This window comes from Trichoplusia ni, chromosome 12, assembly GCF_003590095.1.
Source record: "Trichoplusia ni isolate ovarian cell line Hi5 chromosome 12, tn1, whole genome shotgun sequence".
Taxonomy (NCBI): Eukaryota; Metazoa; Arthropoda; class Insecta; order Lepidoptera; family Noctuidae; genus Trichoplusia; species Trichoplusia ni.
In genome coordinates this window covers 4,109,695-4,129,193 of record NC_039489.1, presented here as the reverse complement: position 1 = coordinate 4,129,193, position 19,499 = coordinate 4,109,695, and the positions used below count along the sequence as shown (strand labels likewise).

The 19,499-nt window shown below is 35.7% G+C and overlaps 1 protein-coding gene and 1 pseudogene across 1 annotated transcript; both read right to left on the bottom strand.

Annotated features, from left to right (window-relative positions):
• Nucleotides 1-2,977: 2,977 nt before the first annotated feature.
• LOC113499291 lies at nucleotides 2,978-4,257 on the bottom strand (annotated as a pseudogene).
• On the bottom strand, nucleotides 4,151-13,409 carry LOC113499292 (MIP18 family protein galla-1). The gene is made up of 3 exons (XM_026879714.1): nucleotides 13,182-13,409; nucleotides 12,836-13,099; nucleotides 4,151-4,367 (listed from the first exon to the last, which is right to left on the bottom strand). Exons 1-3 carry the CDS (start codon nucleotides 13,324-13,326, stop codon nucleotides 4,270-4,272), a joined length of 507 nt encoding a protein of 168 aa, XP_026735515.1. The 5' UTR covers nucleotides 13,327-13,409; the 3' UTR covers nucleotides 4,151-4,269.
• Between the last annotated feature and the right edge of the window lie 6,090 nt (nucleotides 13,410-19,499).

Sequence of the window (19,499 nt, the reverse complement as noted above, 5' to 3'; positions counted from 1 at the left end):
AAGAGCATAGTACGAACAATTTATTTTCCTGTTGCAGGGAAGTATTGAAAGCGTCAAAACTTACCGGCGTTAACCTCCTTCGTGTGGCCTTCAGGCAACAGCCTGAATACCTTAATGATATTAGCGCCAGCCGTAACCAAACAGGTATCTTCATTATTAAAGAAACAACAGCTGACGGCATGCTCAATGCCCGTAGCAGGGTGCGTTTGCCGGCAAATCGAAAACATTGCCACTGACTTTTAGGTTATGTTGTTAATAACTAACTTAACTCCTTACGATACTGTATTTAGATAGTTTAACACTTTTAGTAGACTTTTCACATATTTGTTCAAGACTTTGTCATTGTTTAACTGAAAGTTATATTTATTTTTCAAATTGTTTGTTTGCAAATCGCTGTCGCGTCGCTTGACACTTCAACAAAATATAGTGCGTTTTGAAACCTATACTGCGAAGTTTGATATTGCAGTCTATGGACGAATTTAAACATCTTTTAAAAATAACAAAAGAAATAATTGCCTACATATTTTAGTGGCTTTTTGGTTAATTTTGTAATTTTTTATTATTATTTTTTATTCAGAACGTACTCAGATTTTTTTGGAATCATATTTCTATGTAGCGGAAACACAGCTATTTACAAGGATCGAGCAGGAGGATGATTTAAAAAATGATTGAAAGGATTACAATCATAGATTTAGAATTACGTGATTCTTTATATAAGATTACAATACACCTTTGTTATAATAGTCGCCCTGCAATCATAGTAGCACAGAAATCAATGCTTTACGGCCCTTCTTAGGAGTCACAAAAGATAGATTCTGGCCGTACAAGCTATTCTTTATAGCAGCTCTATTCGAAAACTGTCCCAAAGCAATATTATATCTTTGTAAAGAATCCTGACCTGTTAATCGATATTCTATAACTTGTATTTTACGTAAGTTGGTAGTTAGGCCTATTTCCAGCAGTGGACCTCGATAGGCTAATCACTAATTGATTGATTCATTGGGGTAAAAAAGGTGGTTAGGTAAAAAAAAACAATTTATAAGTAACTAAATATCTTATTCAGACCATTATCTATCTACAAGAACAAAACATGAGCAAATCATTTCTACAATGAAGTTCGAAAATTATTTATTCAATAATGCATCAGTTTTATTAAGCTATCTATTTCTAAAACCATTACATACAATCAATTGGCATTCCATTAAAACAACAAGAATATTTATGAATTAACATAATTTAAATTATATTTACAAATATTTCATGGATAACTGCACGTTAAGTAACACGTGGGTGTTGCCATGCAAAACATTTATTCTAATAAAATAATTGTGGAGAGCATTAGCAGCAGCTCAATCATTAGCGCAAACACAAAGACTTAGTATTTTTTTCCATCCCAGTGTAAAGGGAAAAATCGACTTAAACATCACAATATGTAGGAATATGATTCAAACAGAATGACAAAACTACTTCAATAATATGTCATGTTTTATTTATTCAAGTGTGTGGAGAAATGTGTAACCAAAATTTCAAGAAAACATAATAAACTACGCATTTTAAATCAACTATTAATTGTTTAGCCTCAATACCAGACAATATGAAATGTAGGTTTGTGATCATAACAGTTCACTGGCCAGAAAAAAAAGTATATTTAACACTAATTCCATGTCAAGAAGTATACCTATTTAATCTATAACAACTATTTATAAACTGAATTTTAAAAACAAACGAATGAATGGCGGCGGTGTAGAAAGAAAAGTTGCCGCCTGTCCGTTCGACAAACCTAGCAAGGGCTTAACATAATTTTCGAAGTGCGAATTTTCAGTCACATATATTATAATTTTCTTTGTTCAAGGAATGTTATAAGGTTAGGGCATTCACTCGGAACAGAACAGAACGGATAAACTTTAATAATTTCAAACTAGCAACAATCCAAAAAGAAAAAACAATATTTGCTTACCCTCGAAAGGACAATATGAATAATAAGTAGGTACTTAATAAAAAATATTTCAGAAGATTCTATAATCGAGTTCAGCATATGGCAGAAGGAAAATAAAGAAACGGTGTATAAATGTAAAACAGATCTTATGTATATAAAGTATTGTAACTGGCCCAAATCTTACGTCAAGCCCGCTATTAAAAATCATAGCCATTGTCAGGCTGATTTTGGGGGTAAAATAACTTGGTGGTAAAACTAACTTTTAGATAAACCTAACATAAGAGGTGAAATTAAAAATAATTGGAAAACGAGGAAAACTAAATATATATTAAATAATATATACAAACACTAATAATAGCAGAATTACACAATGCTGCATACATGGAACCATACACCGAATAAAATATAAATAATATTTGAAAAGTGCTGTCAATTTCTATCACATATGCTATAATAGATTGATATGGGCATGTAAATAGTCTATTCGAATATTTTGATTACAGAGTATTTGAAGTATCTAACGATACATTTATCAACACATGATCACTACTTATATTGTATTATTGAATTTAAAGAAACACTCTTATATAACAATCAGTTTATAAATTTGAACAGAACAATCAATAATTCACATATAACTATTTACAAATCATAAATATCTCGACACTATATTCAACATTTCAGTGGGATACAATTAAGCAACACAGTTCACAGTCACAATCGTTCCATTCCATCCAAAATCCATAAAATCATCCAGATAAATCAGTCTTGTCCCATCACCCACAAAATTATGTATAGAGAACACAGTTGAATGAGGTGCTCATACTGTACTAAGCTAGGCTGTTATATATTGAGCAAAGTAAACTTTATAGATAATCAGACATTTAGGCAAAAAGCTTCACATTGAAATCAAAAGATATGTGAAAATTAAAAAAAAAGCTAGAAACCCACTAATGCAGTCGCAGATGTACGCAATTTAGTGATGTCCTTTGTGCCTTCACACGCGAGCACCTCATTACACTGTGCTTAATTCTATTCATATTTTCTGGTACACTTGATCCCTCAATTCCCGCTCCATTCGGCCGATCTACACATATCAGCGAGCAGCTCGTCGAACTCCAGAACAGAGTTCTCATACAATACAAGGTCCTTCGATAAATCTTCATTCGCTAGCTCCATCTCTTTCACAGACTCCGGACTCATGGACTTGCACCGAACCAGATCGTCGGCTAACTTTAAATGAGGCGCGTTGAAGAAGTCTTTGTAAAACTCAGCGAGCTCCCGTATTGGGTGGTTGTCGGCGAAAGGAAATGTAACAGTTTTAAAGGCGGTTCATTCTCATTTCGGAAACCCGAAAATTTCTTTGGTGGCATTTCCAAAGAGGTAGGACTTTTGGACAATGTTGAGATATTCATCTCTTGGGTACTCTTCAGCTCGGCTGGACTAGAGTTAGAAGGTGTTTTAGGCCGCTTCCTAGACTTAGGGATCGGAATCTTAGTGAAAAAAATCTTCGAAAAGCTTGTCTGATAACATTTTCGTCGACAAAGGCAGCCAACCGTAGCGGCCTGTTCAAGTCCACGGGACCGAAAGGTTTAGGTTCTTTCTGCTTTTGGTCTTTCTTCTTCTTTGACTCAAATATCACATGTTTCGGACTCAGTTCGAAGTGGTCACTCTTTAACAAAAGCAGCTTGTTCTTCTCCGTCCTATTTGGGGATATAGAAAAGTTGGTTCTGTAAGATACTGAGAAGCATATTGCGCCTAATGGGGTCTTCAACATACCCGCTTGTATTTTCTTGACTGATTCTCCTAGAGCCTTAACTTTCGGTGGCCCGCTGTAAACTCTATAGAAGATGGTGAAAGATTCTGTTCTCTGCTTCCTCGACAGATGATATGCGGGTGTTATTCTCGTCACCGTGATCAAGGACTTTAGCAATATCCCCATCCGGAAGTAGACTGTGTTCATGGCCTTCAATGAAGTGTCGAATTGTGTCTCATCTAGTTCTAGCGTCCACAATTCGAGTACCATCTCGTCTCCATCTTCAGTCTGTACGGATATTTCTACGTGTAGCTGTGACCTGATGGTTTCGAGGACTCTGTCAGATGGGAGAGCGTTCTTCGTAGCTTGGTTGACATCAGCTGTATCTGGTATCTGGAGATTGAACCAATCCGTGTCAGACGATTGTGGCTTACTATTAGGCTCTATTTTTACCCCTTTCCTCGATTCTACTATAACTTGGACGCCTTTGTACGCTAGGAATTTAGTGAACTTGGTAAATTCATTTTTTGTCGCTTATGTTTGAGAATGCGGCATCGGGCGCCATTGTGGTAAGTTATTATTCTTCGTCGGCTATACAGTTCTCTACTAGATTTCTTAAGTTCGGATTCTCCATTGCGGCGGCGATCCTCTCTTTGTCGTTGATTTGCTTGTTGACTGTAACAAGAGAAACAAAATGATTACAAATCAAAAATGGTAAATGGTCAGATTGACCCAAAAGATAACTTAATTTGTAGGTTATTCATAACGAATACGATTTTTAACATTACTTTGAGTATAATCTTAATAATAATACAATGGAAGATGGAGAATCGTAATTAGCATAATAATAGTGTAATCCGCGTACATAACAAGTAAGAATTACGATAAACTTCATTTGTACGACCTTTCGCAAGTCACAAACACGACGATTAGTTCCTAGTTTACATCTAGGTACTTAGGTAGATAGTACAAGTCTGCCTTGTGAACCTACGTCTGGCTAGACCTGTTTACAATAACAAAACTCGTTGAGGATAAATATACCTTTTCTTTAGACAGTGGCGTTACAGGAATCATGTTTGGTTGATGAGGTAGTATACGTAATGCAAAATAAAAACATCTACTTTTATATACCGGTAAAAAATTCACTTATATCAGTATTTTGATGTTCACAAAGTGAGACATCTAATATTAAGTAAAAGGTGGCATTTTGATCGCTAAGCCGAGAAACAGCATAAAATATCACGTAGTTGTATCTCATAAATATTTTAGTCTAGCATTTGATCTAACCTTGGAAAGAAAAAGAGGAATGACCCCCGTTATGCTTGCGTTATTAAGTAAACATGAGTGACTAGAATTTAATCTAAATTTTCTTGTCCATTTGAAAACAGTATAAACTCCTTACATCAACGGTATTCGTCGTCAAATTCGTATTATGACTGAAAGTGGCAAAACAGTACTCATTTTCTAAAGACCTAATTTTAAGAGGAAAAATACGTTTTTCCCTAATTGCAGTTCATTGATTTTCACGTCTATGACATTGAATCAACTCGTACCTACAATAAGTAAAACAAAAAATAATCTCGTTGACGTCAATACCCTAATGCTTTGACGTCAGCAAGTGTCCGAAGTCCTAATTACCGTATTGCAATATCAATCATATTATATTTGATGTATCTTACTCTTGTCAGACCCCCCATTATGAGTACCTGACAAAAACGAGAGTAAATCGCAAGTCATCGTTATGATAAACAAATGACGCGAGGTGACCATGCCCCAAAAATCTAGGAAGGTCAAGATAATATTGATTAAGGCAGTTTGTTTTCCTAGTTTTTCATGACCAAAAACCACCGTTAGAATACATTAATGTTATATATGCAAGTACACATTTGGCGCTAATTTTTTTATAACACAGTAGTCGAGTCGTATAAGAACTTGAGGAGCGCGAAAACAACTGTGGGATCAAGGATTTTCCCTAGACCTTTCATTCTACTTAACGCAAGTCTCATATAACTAACGATTTTTAGGTTTTAGGAAATGATTTATTTTTTCTGTGTGACCCGTAATAACTTTAACTCAGGCAGATCGAAGCAAGGCAAACGGATTTTCCGGTCCAAAAAAAGAAACCATGCCCACATGCTGCTGCATGCTACTCTGGCAAGAATTAGTCCTGGAGAACTTCTTCTCGAAGGATATAGGTATAAAGAGCCGACCCGTCTTGATGTTTATACATGGGCAGGCGTTGAAGATACACGCACTTGCGGTGCTTTGAATGCGAAAGAACTATCTCTAATATAAAAAATCTCGTGTCACGGTGTACGTAATTGAACTCCTCGGAAAGGGATCAATCGATACTCATGAAGTCTAATGTGCACTTTGGGTAGCGTTGCCAGGCGTCCGGATAAAGCCGGACATAGTTAGGCTTTTTGATTGCATGTCCGGCTAAACGGTGTCCGTCATGTCCGGCTTTTGTTAGGCTTTTTACGATAAGTAAAATGATGGAGTTATTTTTTTTTAGTTAAAAATGTCTTATTTGTTCATAAATGTTTAATTATCTTGAATTTAATTTTATTGTGCAACTCAAAGAGAAAAAGTTTTTATTTTAATAATCAAAAAGACCTGATTTTACATAAAAAAAATTGTCGTACCTAAATCCTCAATAATATAGGGTGTCCGGCTTTTTTAACCAAATGTCCGGCCAAACTGGCTGGTCTGTCCGGCTATTAGGTTTGGCGACCTGGCAACGCTAACTTTGGGAATCGGATAACATCGTTTTTCATTCCCATATTTTTTATTTTTTTTGCACCATGACAAAACAACGTTTGCTGGATCAGCTAGTAATGTATATTTATACTGCAAAGCCACGGGTTAAGTCAATGTTATTGCCAAGGAAGTAGGATAATGTAAACAAAGTTATCTGCTAATATAAATATGATGAGATGATAATCGGGCTGCTATCGTTATAAACAAGATATTTATAAATTTAATACCTACTCTTGTTTTCAGATAATATAAAGTTGTACCTTCTGTGATAACTAGCCCGAATTGTGTTTTTGACAGACTTAAATCAACAAGCTTCTATATTAATGGAAAAAATACAATTACCAAAGGTTGGGTGGGAATAATTCTGCATGATATTAAACTACGTTTAGATATCGAGTTAAGGAAGAATGGTACACTTAGACAAAAACAAAGGCCAAGAGAGGCGTTACACCACATTTTTAAGTATTTAGTGAAGTGTAAGTATTTTGATATGTTTTCTAACAATTTAATTACGAATTGCTAGCAACATAATTTTGGGTTCAAACTTAGTCTACTACGGAGTTTTTGTCATTAAACTTTTCAGTAGGAAACTTGGCATCTATAAAAAAAATACGCTTCAGTAACGAACGAAGTCTTTCTGGACGATAAGTTTTAACTATCTATTATACAACATTACTTGGAACACAAAACCTGCAGTTTTGTGTCTTGTTTGTTAGGGAAGCGAAAACTTAGTTCTTAAGGGTGCGGTGAACGAATACTTTTCCATACAAACGTAATACCAAAATCATTGTCGCTACGAACATATCACCGACTTAAAGTTATGTTATTCGGATACAGACGGTATTTATCTAGGTTCCTATTAAACTTTTAGTTTAAAACATTCACTATTTACGAAATGCGAGCGAATTGCATTTCGTATATTTTAACACCGCTAACAGCATGTTTTCAACTTAATATTTCTGTACTTAAAACATTAATATTCTTAATATCCTTTTAATAGGAACACAGATTATATAGTCTAGTTGCAATTTATCAAAAAAAAAGTGGACATATAATAAGTTTTCATTCATAATTTTTGGTATTACGGAACACAACCAAATTTATCACAAATCTGGAACCATATTATCGCTGTCGCATGTCTCACCAACGCCCGACACGCTATGTTTGTGTGCGTGTACGCACTGCTCGTGGCATGCGCTGGCGTTGGGTTCGACATTATAACTATTAGGTAGTTTACCGATGTAAAAGATTGTTTTGTTGTTTATAGTTAAATAAAGTATTCATTTTTGACGACGACGTAATAAGTGATAATTAAAATTAATAGTTAAATAAATTTAATAATTTGGACGGGGTAGAGCGAGGGCGAGCACATAGGTTTTGTTTACTTTTTGTCTGCTTTACTCTGGTATAACGCGCCTAGATTAATACCTACTCTGTCAATGTTAATTGGATTTCTCCTTTACTTTAAATTTGAGTGTTATAATGTATTTGTTGTAGCATTTGAATTTGAAATTATGGTTTCAAGTCTAAATAGCAAAAAAATATATTTGTCAAGGTTTTTTGACACTTTCATTCAATTTGACTACACGTATAGCCGAGCGGTTGAGGTTATCCCGCCTAAACAACTGGGCGCGACGTGTCGCGGGTTCGATCCCCGTGTAGGACAAGCGTTTGTGTGATTCACGAATGCTTGTTCTGAGGCTAAGTGTCTTTGTGCATGTGAATTGTATGTTTGTGAAAGCCCCGCAACACATGGATTAAATTCCTTAGTGCGGGAGTAGCTTTTTATAGTTTTTATCAAAAAAGAAAGAAAAAAAATCTTTTATATCTGTAAGCACTTTAAGAAGACGAAGAACTTATTTTAATGAAATTTGGCACAGTACCTACTACGTAGTACGTACCTACAAGCAAAGTAAAATTTTAACAAGGTAGGTATTTAAAAAAAAAACGTTTTAATCCCTACTATACCTAATATTATAAATGCGAAAGTAACTCTGTCTGTCTGTCTGTTACGCTTTCACGTCTAAACCACCGAACTGATTTTAATGAAATTTGGTACAGAGATAGAGTTGACCTTGAGAAAGAACATAGGATAGTTTTATCCCGGACTTTTGAAGAGTTTTCTTTCTTGGAAACGCGATATAACCGACATCGACGCGGACGAAGCCGCGGGCGAAAAGCTAGTAATAAATATATTTTTTATTAACTAACTATTTACTTACGAAATATTACTTAACCTTAATGTATGTACTGTTTAACATAATATTTAAATAAACCGCCTCTAGCATACCTACTTTAAAATTTTAAACGGAACTTGGTAACAGTTGTCGCTCGCTGTAGGTGATTATCGCGTAGGTATAGGCGAGTTACGACGGAGTCGACGGAGGCCTCTAGCCGATACATGGATGTGGTGGGAGTGAAATATTTGGAAAAAGATTTAATGCAAAAATGGCATAGTGTGAAAAAATAGGCACTCTTTCTTATTGCAAAAAAAATGAAACTTGGGTTGGATTACTTACGTAATATTTGTTACCTATTAGGTACCAAAAAATAAGTTTCATAACGAAAACATACTCGGACTCGGACACAAGGTGTAAAAAATCAACCAAAAATAATAATAATAATAAATGCGGACAACATCACATACATTGTTCTGAACCCAAAGTAAGTTGCTAGAGCACTTGTGTTATGCAATTCAGATACAACGAAGGTACCACAAACACCCAGACCCGAGACAATGTATAAATAAGAATTTTTACATTGACCCGACCGGGGATCGAACCCGGGACCTCAGAGCTAGCGACACCTTGACACCGGTGCGTACGCCACTCGACCACGGAGGTCGTCGAAGTTACTTATTTTGGGTACCCTGCCTAAACTGTTAAAGATAGAACCATAAAATGTTCTAAGTAATTGTAGATCTTATAAATATCTACAAAAAAGTTTGCGACACACTATACCTATCTATGTCGAGTGAGGTACAATAACCATTTTTTTTATTGGAAAATCTTGTTTTTTTTTGTTCTACATTTAAACGCGTTTATTTTACTCATGCTATTAATCCTTATTAAAATTAATTATTTCGATCACTAAGTACAGTTAATGTAGATAATATTTGATCTTTGAATAATTAAAATTGGACGTTTGGTTCTGAAGTTATAACGAAATTAAAATATTACGATTTCTGCTGCACGGCCCGTTATGATATTGTTGTGGTTATAAACGAGAAGGCGCTTTATATTAGCAAAATATATGTATTTTTTATCCTCATAAGCTTTTTTAAGCTCATAAATGTTATCTATACTTCTATAGGTACTAATATATAAAGCTGAAGAGTTTGTTTGTTTGTTTGAACGCGCTAATCTCAGGAACTGCTTGTCCAAATTCAAAAGTATTTAGTTTATCATCACACTGCGACTAATAGGAGCGAAGATACAATGGAAAATGTGGAAAAAAAAATAGTGCGGGTATAAATTATAACTTATATCTTCTAACCACGCGGACGAAGTCGCGGGCGACAGCTAGTTTTGAATAAAGTGAATATGCGTGCGTTACGGTATGTTGGTATACCTATCTTTCTTTGGTGAGACATGCGAGAGCGCTAATATTTTTTGATAATCTGCAACTAGACTATATAATCTATGTTCCTATTAAAATGATATTAAGATTATTAATATTAAGAATTAAATTACAGAAAAAATAAGTTGAAAACATGCTGTTAGCGGTGTTAAAATATACGAAATGCAATTCGCTGGCATTTCGTAATAGTGAACGTTTTAAACTAAAAGTTTAATAGGGACCTAGATAAATTAAATACCGTCTTTTGTTATTACGTTTGTATTGAAAAGTTTTCGTTCATGTTTTATTTTATTAGATTTTTAGCCATCTATATAGCCATCGTACAATAATTTCCAAAAAAAGCATTACTGGTTTTTGTGTTCACCAACGGTTCCGAAAATTAAATAACAAAAATAAAGCATTTACTGAACAAAATTAGTACAATGCAGTGGTTATCAGTCATTATGAATGACTCGCTACAAACGTACTACACGCACGCACACAGCTACGCGCTGCGCCGCGAGAAGTCCGATAGAGATAGCAATGTTTCGTCGGATTTTTGGCTCGCGTCGAATTGCAGTTGCGCGCTGCTTACACCGGCCTCTTAAAGATATCTCACGAGATAACAGATACGATGATAATGAACAAGATATTTGGAACATCTTTGATTCTTTCGAAGGTCTTAAGTACCTAGATATTATTTGGGAAAGGAGTTTAATGTTACATAAGATAATGCAAGATTATAAATGTCATTCATCCTTTTATGTTCATTACCATATTATGTATTATGATTCATTGGACTACTGTTCTGCATTTATTTCGACAAATCGATAGGGATAAAAAAATCCTCGCTAGAGATGCGGTAAGCTAGTGGACGTGTCATTTTAAAAGAAGGTTATTGATACCATCAACAGGAAGAGAAAAATAATAAAGAACGCAGTCTAGAGTTCACCTTGTTGCAATGAAGATTTGAAACATTTCATAATGTTTCAAATCTTGATTCTCAATTGGTAATGTGCCTATTGATTTTTTTTTATATCCAACTGCTACACCTAGACACCTAAAAATTTACCGTCATGCATAGCTTCGTTTTGTATGTCTACTTATTAACATAGAAATATATTATTATTTGATTGCAAACATTAGTCGGCGGTAATGATTGTTACTGACAAAGATAATATTATTTACCACACATGTGCAAAGTAGGCCACTTGGAGCCTACCACCACTTATATTAATAATACCATTGGAGTGGAAGCGTAATAGTGAATTAGAAGGTATATAGTTGTGTCTCACTTGCACAAATTAAACAATATTACATTAAAAGATACTCTTAGGCCCTCTGTATTTTAGTATGAGAACATGATTCTTTCTGTTCTGCAACTACAGCATAAACAAACAACATGATGAAATATGACTACATAACATTGTTTATAACTACATATTGTTATAATATAAACATTTATGTGGGACAAGTCTGGGAAGAGATAAAGGCTGAATAGTTTGCATACCATTGCATGCCATATCAATAAAATTGTGATGATAATTAAGTTGCTTGCATTCAATCAATGTTTTGTCTGTTAATTAAATGAAAAGGAACAGACCAAAAGAAGCTATTAATTTTCAGTTTTTTTGCAATGCTTCTAGGAGGCCTATGTACAGCAGTGTATGACAATTTAATAAAAAAAAAAAAACAATAATCTTCACTTCACCTATTTATAAAAGGTAAGCAATTTTGGTGTGTCTTTTTAAACAAACACATTAAATAAATAAACAACTGACATGGTTTATTTGATTTGGTAATCTTCATGGTTGTATAAAGTAGTTTTATTTTTAACTATGTTTTAATATAAGAAGACACACCAATATTGTCAATTATGGTCTCAAATTTAACCTAAAAGTGACTGACTTAGGAATCAAGGTCTAATAACTCTATGTTCCTCTGATTGTAGTTCCTCATATTCAAAAGTACCATTCAAGAAAAATCCACGAACAGCATTTATTTCAATTCCATTACATTTATCACAATCAGGAAAGGAGCCACAATTACATAGAATGCCAAAGGAAAATGGGACACCCACTAGCCACCCACAAAACCATAGTAGATATTCTGTTAAATAACATTTGTGTAATTATACATATTAATAACTCTTGTAAGATAACAAAGTTCAATAAAGTCACAAGTATTATCAAATATGCATAATAAAGTCTTGTAACAACAACTTGTGAGTAAAAAGTTTTTATATGGTAAAAAAGAATGGAAATATACATGTTTTTTTATAGCTGGCTTGAAGGATTTTCCTATAAAGCACAAGAAATGATATAAAAACTTGTTTATACCTAGCAGGTATGATTTAAATCATAAATTTTGGTATAACATGATCATAGTTTGAAAAGTTCAAAGGATAGTTTTCATTTTAAGAAAAAAAAAAAACTATTTATGACAAACATTTAAATATTTGCAAATTAAAAAAAAATAAAGATTATTATCATCAAAGTAAATTCTAATTTTAGCTCTAATAGTATAGATGACGTCTATGGTTACACCCATAGTTAATTACTTTCAACTTGCACCTTTTATCTTTATTACCTATCAATAAAGATAATAATTGGCTTAATTATACATTTATCTCAATTATCTATAAATACTATTATACAATGTTGTTAGCAATAGAAATGCAATGAGTTGCAAAATATTTGTATATTCTAAATGCCTTGACTTTAAGAAATTTAGAAATGCATTTATTTATCACTATGTATTTGGGGCGTCTCAAAATGGATTTGGAAAACATATCAGCGTGTGTATGAATAATGTTCTGTACTCACTTTCATCTTCGGTCGTATGAGCGCCTTTCTTGATATAAATGTCCAGTTTCACTGGATGGTGTATCGAGCGTTGTATTTTGATCCTTATGCACAGTCCTATGAGCGTCGCCAGCGAACAATGAGGCACTGTCGGATTATATTCAACACGTAACACTGGAACTTTGTCAGCTGTAGGCTCCTTCACAAAGATTCCTTCTTCATAAACCACCTTCAAGTCCTCGAGAGTACTCGGCTTTTCGGGATCCCGTATCGTCCGCAAAAAGTCTAGAACACCACAACACACGTTAGAACCACAAGCAAACAACCCAACAAGTCCAAAACAACACCAAAGCACGTCAAAACAAACCGTATATTGTCTCTTTCAAGTCGTTCTCATCTCTGTAACCTAGCTCCTGTAGAGTCGCACTTTTGTCCATATAAGCTGGTTTTGCGAGCTCCACCGGTGGTTTCTGTGAGTTATTCAGAGAGAGTTTGGAAAAGAACGATATCATATCGTTAGTAGCAACAATTCGCGTTCTACTGAAGTACTGATTCACAGTCACAAGTCGGACATGTTTGTTAGGTTGGATGTTGTTATTTTCCCGTATTTTCTTTATGGTTTTATGGATGCGTTCGTTTTTTTTATTTTTCTACCATGGCTTTAAGCTGTCTATGGTACAATGAATAAAAAAGATTTCGGCTTCATTTTTATTAATTTTATTAAATTATTAGCAGTCTTTTGGGTAGTTCTGGCGTTTAATTTACTTCGTCTTCCACTCCCAACGCCTAAGTTATAAATTATTGTGGATAGGAGTCTTGTGAATCAGCGTTTATGGATTCTCTAACTGATCGTGTTGAAGTGTGTTATGCATTAATTGAAAAGTAGCCGCCAGTTTATTGAAATTAATGAAAAACTCGATTAAGAACCGATATTAGAGAAAATGAGTACTAGTTTGGATCTGACGATTAAACATATTTAGATTTGATACAAGTTTGATATATTGCAAAAGAAAAACTGTTACACCGTCAGACAGATTTCGTAGTATTATATTGGATCCTTATTTTTCTTTTGACTCGTTAACAAAAGATGAACTGGATACTGTGATTTAAAATTTCGTGGGACGTCTCTTACCAGTACCTAAGCTTTTTATTAGCAAGTGATGTTTCTAGCCCCCAATACCATACATTACAATATGTTAAGTGCTTTAACTCCTTACTTTTTTTATGATACGATAAGATGTAAAATACGTATTCAACATCTTTTTGGGTATCTATCGGACGGACTAAACCGATTTAAATTCTTAGATTTAGTCGAATACCCTATTTTGAGACCTACTCCCCTATTAAATTCCTACCGTTACGCTGTTCTTCTTCACACCAACCCCTAATTAAAATGGTCAGTGCGAGTTGGTGTCAGTATCCGTTCGAATAAACAAATCGCCAACAAATTAAGACCGTAACAACGCTGCTTCTGTTTCATCCTTTATCTCTATTTTTTGTATTTGTTGTTATAGTGGCAGCAGGAATATATCTGATAATTTAAACTGTCTAGCTAGTCCGATTCATGACATACCTTGTCTGGTGACGGACGGACGACCTGGCAGCGGAGATGCGTACAGAACCCCAAAAAAGGTGGTCGACTTTAATCTATTCAAATAACTCAGTTTTGCTCTTAAAAAAATATAAACATGTTACGCTTAGTGGTTTCTTAGGTTTACGCGAATGTTAGACATTGAAATGAAACGACTTTTACGGATTTTATCGCGGTTTAATTTTTGGTTTTAGTTCCCGACGTTTCGACACCACACCTATCATGGTCACGGGCAGACTGAGATGGTGTTCGTCTTGACAGAAGATGTTGCTCGTTCTACCTTCATATTTTTAATTAATTATTTATGGTCCGACCTACGCAGTATGAGCTCACTGTGTCGTGATGTCTTGCAGCGCTGCTCTTGGGTTTAGCTTTGAGTTTTTGTATTATTGGGTCCCAAGTAGGTGATATCTTCCAGCCATCTTCTCTATTGAAATTAGGGTGTTTTTTAATCTCAATAGCCTCGCGAAACATCCTTGGTAGGAATTTGGATTCTTTAGCGAGGATCTGTGGTTGATCAAATCTAATATAATGGCTGGAGCCTTCAGCATGTTCGGCGACTGCAGACTTCGTTGAGCGGCGGTGTTTGACGTCAGCTATGTGTTCTTTTACGCGGGTCCCTATGCTTCGTTTAGTTTGACCGATATAAGAGAGGCCGCAGTCACAATCTAGTTTGTATACTCCTGCATCTTGTAGAGGTATGTGACACTTGACAGATGGTAGGGACTGGCTAATCTTCTTGGGCGGCTTGAAGTATGTTTTAATTGAAGCTCGCTTCAGGATGTAACCAATCTTGTCAGTGACTCCTCGGACGTATGGTAGTACAGCAGGCAAACGATCAACTGTGGCTGGCTTCACTCGGTTTCTGTGACGGGGCCGTGGAACTTGGAGCTTGTTGTCTCGCAGTACTTGCTTGACGTGTTGAAGCTCAGCGGCAAGGTGTCTGTCATCACAGAGTCCGTGTGCTCTCTGAAACAAAGATTTTCCTCCTTTATAAAACCTGGGAGTGAAAGGAGCTGTTTTTAAGGCTGTCTCCTCGAAGTCTTCCATGAATATGTCAGCGACTACAGGGGATACAGGATTATAAACGGTACGTAGATGACACTTTCACAATTTTACCATCTAACCAAGTAAATGCATTTTTAAAACATCTCAACTCCATAAATAACAAAATTCAATTCACTATGGAGTTGGAGGATAACAAATCTCTTGCCTTCCTAGACATATTAGTTAAACGGAATCCTGATCAGACCATAAGTCACACCGTGTATCGCAAAAAGACCCATACAGATAGGTACTTAAACGGTGAATCTCACCACCACCCTAAACAGTTAGCTACCGTGGGAAAATCTTTGTTTCAGAGAGCACACGGACTCTGTGATGACAGACACCTTGCCGCTGAGCTTCAACACGTCAAGCAAGTACTGCGAGACAACAAGCTCCAAGTTCCACGGCCCCGTCACAGAAACCGAGTGAAGCCAGCCACAGTTGATCGTTTGCCTGCTGTACTACCATACGTCCGAGGAGTCACTGACAAGATTGGTTACATCCTGAAGCGAGCTTCAATTAAAACATACTTCAAGCCGCCCAAGAAGATTAGCCAGTCCCTACCATCTGTCAAGTGTCACATACCTCTACAAGATGCAGGAGTATACAAACTAGATTGTGACTGCGGCCTCTCTTATATCGGTCAAACTAAACGAAGCATAGGGACCCGCGTAAAAGAACACATAGCTGACGTCAAACACCGCCGCTCAACGAAGTCTGCAGTCGCCGAACATGCTGAAGGCTCCAGCCATTATATTAGATTTGATCAACCACAGATCCTCGCTAAAGAATCCAAATTCCTACCAAGGATGTTTCGCGAGGCTATTGAGATTAAAAAACACCCTAATTTGAATAGAGAAGATGGCTGGAAGATATCACCTACTTGGGACCCAATAATACAAAAACTCAAAGCTAAACCCAAGAGCAGCGCTGCAAGACATCACGACACAGTGAGCTCATACTGCGTAGGTCGGACCATAAATAATTAATTAAAAATATGAAGGTAGAACGAGCAACATCTTCTGTCAAGACGAACACCATCTCAGTCTGCCCGTGACCATGATACCTGCAAAGGTGTCGAAACGTCGGGAACTAAAACCAAAAATTAAACCGCGATAAAATCCGTAAAAGTCGTTTCATTTCAATGTTACGCTTACGTAGTGAACGCAACCATAATGACTCCGGGAAAATAATTCTGCTTTGATCAGATACTGGGCAGCGATCGGATACTAACATGCGATACGTGATCAACGTCACGTAGGTCGTCGTTCTCAAACTTCAAAGAAATGAAGATCTCAGGGTTCCACCAATGCTATGTCCATCACTAAGATCAGGTCGACTTAACCCTTAAATGCATGAATTATTAAATTGTAATGAATTTTTTTTTTTCAATTCTTTAGAAGCTGCGATTAACGGGAAAAATAATAAAAAAAATAACAATTAATATTTTATAGGTTTTTAATAAAAAAATCATGTTGATGCATTTTTGGGACATTATGCAAGATCGACAAAAAAAATGCTTTTATTAATTAACTGTGGAACAAATTGAAACAATCGTTTCCTTTCTTTGCACAAAGGAATACACTGCACTTTGTGCATTTTACAAAGCTCTGTAGCTTACAGCCAGGTCTCTTGCACCTCATGCGTTGGTCGGTTTTAATTTGGCTATGACCAAGATTGTCTAACCGAACGTCAGACGGTGGAAGAACCTGGCACCCTTTCTTTCTTTTTGCCTCTATGGTTTCAGTGATGCTGCTGTTGCTAGGACGTCCTCTTGTTGGCTGGGTCGTAGTACCATAGGTACATAAGACATCAGCCAGCTCTGACCTGAATTCTGACAGATTTTTAAGCTTCTTTGGATCTGCTCCTTTTCTTGTCTCCACAGTTTTGTATAGAACCCAAGAATTTATAATAGATACATCTAAAAGGTGGTAAAAAATCCTCATATACCATTTTCTAGTCTTGACTTTAATTCTATATCTGCCCAAAAATGAATCCATCAGATCAACGCCCCCATATGGGCGTTGTATTCTTTGACTATTTTTGGGCAGTCTATTATTATTTTTTTCTTTTCTATTTTGTCATATCTTTCGATAGACTGTAATGGTTCAGCTCCTACGTAGGTCGAGAGCAGAACTACTTGCTTATTGTCTTTCCAACTCACTGAAGACATGTCGACCCCATCAATATGTGTAATATATTCCACATAGGACCCTCTTGGCACTTGTTTTTTCATTACATCCTGCTTTGAGGGCAATTTACATTTCTTACCTAGGCGGTTTCTTTGAACAGTTCCTACACATTGTATTCCTTCTTTAGCAAAATAATACATCAAGGGCAATGTGGTATAGAAATTATCATGGTATATAATGTGATTAGCATGTCTAGGAATTATTCTAGCAAGTTTTATCACTGTTTGTGATACAACCCCTATATCAGGCTCGTTAGGCAAACGATCATCTTTTTCTTTGCCAGCGTAAATTATAAAACGATAAGCAAAACCTGTCAGAGAACACAATACAAATAATTTAAAACCCCATTTATGGGGTTTATTAGGCAAATATTGTTTTAAAAAATGGCCCATCTTGGTAGCACACATTTGCTCATCGATGGATAAGCGCTGACTGATTGGAATGCTGGAGAACTTGGCATTGAGATGTTCAATTACAGGGCGTAGCTTGTGAAGTCGGTCATGCTGGGGATGACCTATTGGTAGGTGTTTATTGTTATCGTTGAAGTGAAGTACTCTTCTTATTTTTTCAAATTTATTGACAGGCATCGCTTTTATAATTGCTTCAAACCCGTGCTTGTTAGCCCAGTAACCACGTACACTTGGATAGTGGTAGACACTCATATAAATCAAGATTCCGAGATATTTTCGCAGTTCTCCTAATGTTATGACGTCAGGTCTATCAGGTTTCTTTTGTACAGCATAATAATTTGTTTCAGTAACAATTTGTGAAAGAAAATCTTCAGTAAAAAAGTAGGAAAAAAATTGGAAAGGTGTCTGAAGGTTCATCAAACTTTCAGGGTATTCTTCAGTTCCATTAAATTTTATGGCATTTTCGTTGAATGGCAGAGGTTGGTTTTTCCATATCAACCTCTGAATGTCTAAAGAATGTACCGGTGCATCAATATTATTTGAAGGAACAGCATCCGCTATTACAATAGGAGGATCGGGTATAATTTCTTCGTTATTATCACTAGACCTAGCCTCACCGTCGTCATTATCATTTTCTAAAACATCTAATAAATCTTGTTGGGTCGGATAAAAATCAAGTTCATCACCGTCCGACTCGAAATCGTCTTCAGAAATGGCGCCATCTTCCAGCTGGCGCAACCAAAACTCAATGTCACCATCTCTCTTATTATTTTCTGCCATTTCTAAAACAAAATAACCAACCACATGCATTGCACATGCAACCTCACCAAAGCAAAACAAATAAAATCACAAAATGTATTGCTTCATATAGCAGTATCAATTTTTTGTTTTTATGCACCAATAGTGCATGCTGTCCCATTTTTGCATCAAAACAAAAAAGCATCCTGTTCATATAACAATTATAGTAAATTTAAAAAAGCATAAATTATTGTATAAATAATAGTCATTACCTTTAGAAAACAATTTTTTTTTCTCCAAAATCAGCAAATAACTTTGTAATATACGTCGCCAAAGTGCACTCAACTGAAAACTATTTGAGAAACGCGCGCCAAAAAGTAAAATGTTAATCAGCCACAGATAACAACACAAAATGTCACGAGTTGAGTTATTCTGTGGTTAGAGAAGGAGCAAAAGAAACATTTCATACAGCCTAATGTGTCAAACACAAATATTATGGACGGATATTGGTGGTTTAATTGGGTGATTCAATTTTGGGACACTATGCGTTTAAGGGTTAAGTACTAATGAGCGTGCTATCATTAGGTTATAGTTAATATTACAAATGCAGCCATGATATTTTTAGAGATTATCCTAAACCCCCAACAGAAGGGTTGTTAATAAAGGTTACACCAACTCTTAAATACGGACAGTGCATGAACTTCAGT

Bases quoted from the DNA above. Each gene is read 5' to 3' on its own strand.
- LOC113499292 (XM_026879714.1), bottom strand. From the start codon at position 13,326: ATGATATCGTTCTTTTCCAAACTCTCTCTGAATAACTCACAGAAACCA. The intron at 13,100-13,181 runs GTTTGTTTTGAC...GTGGTGTTCTAG, and splicing joins CTTGAAAGAGACAATATACG to ACTTTTTGCGGACGATACGG. The intron at 4,368-12,835 runs GTGAGTACAGAA...CTCTTGTTACAG, and splicing joins TCATACGACCGAAGATGAAA to TCAACAAGCAAATCAACGAC.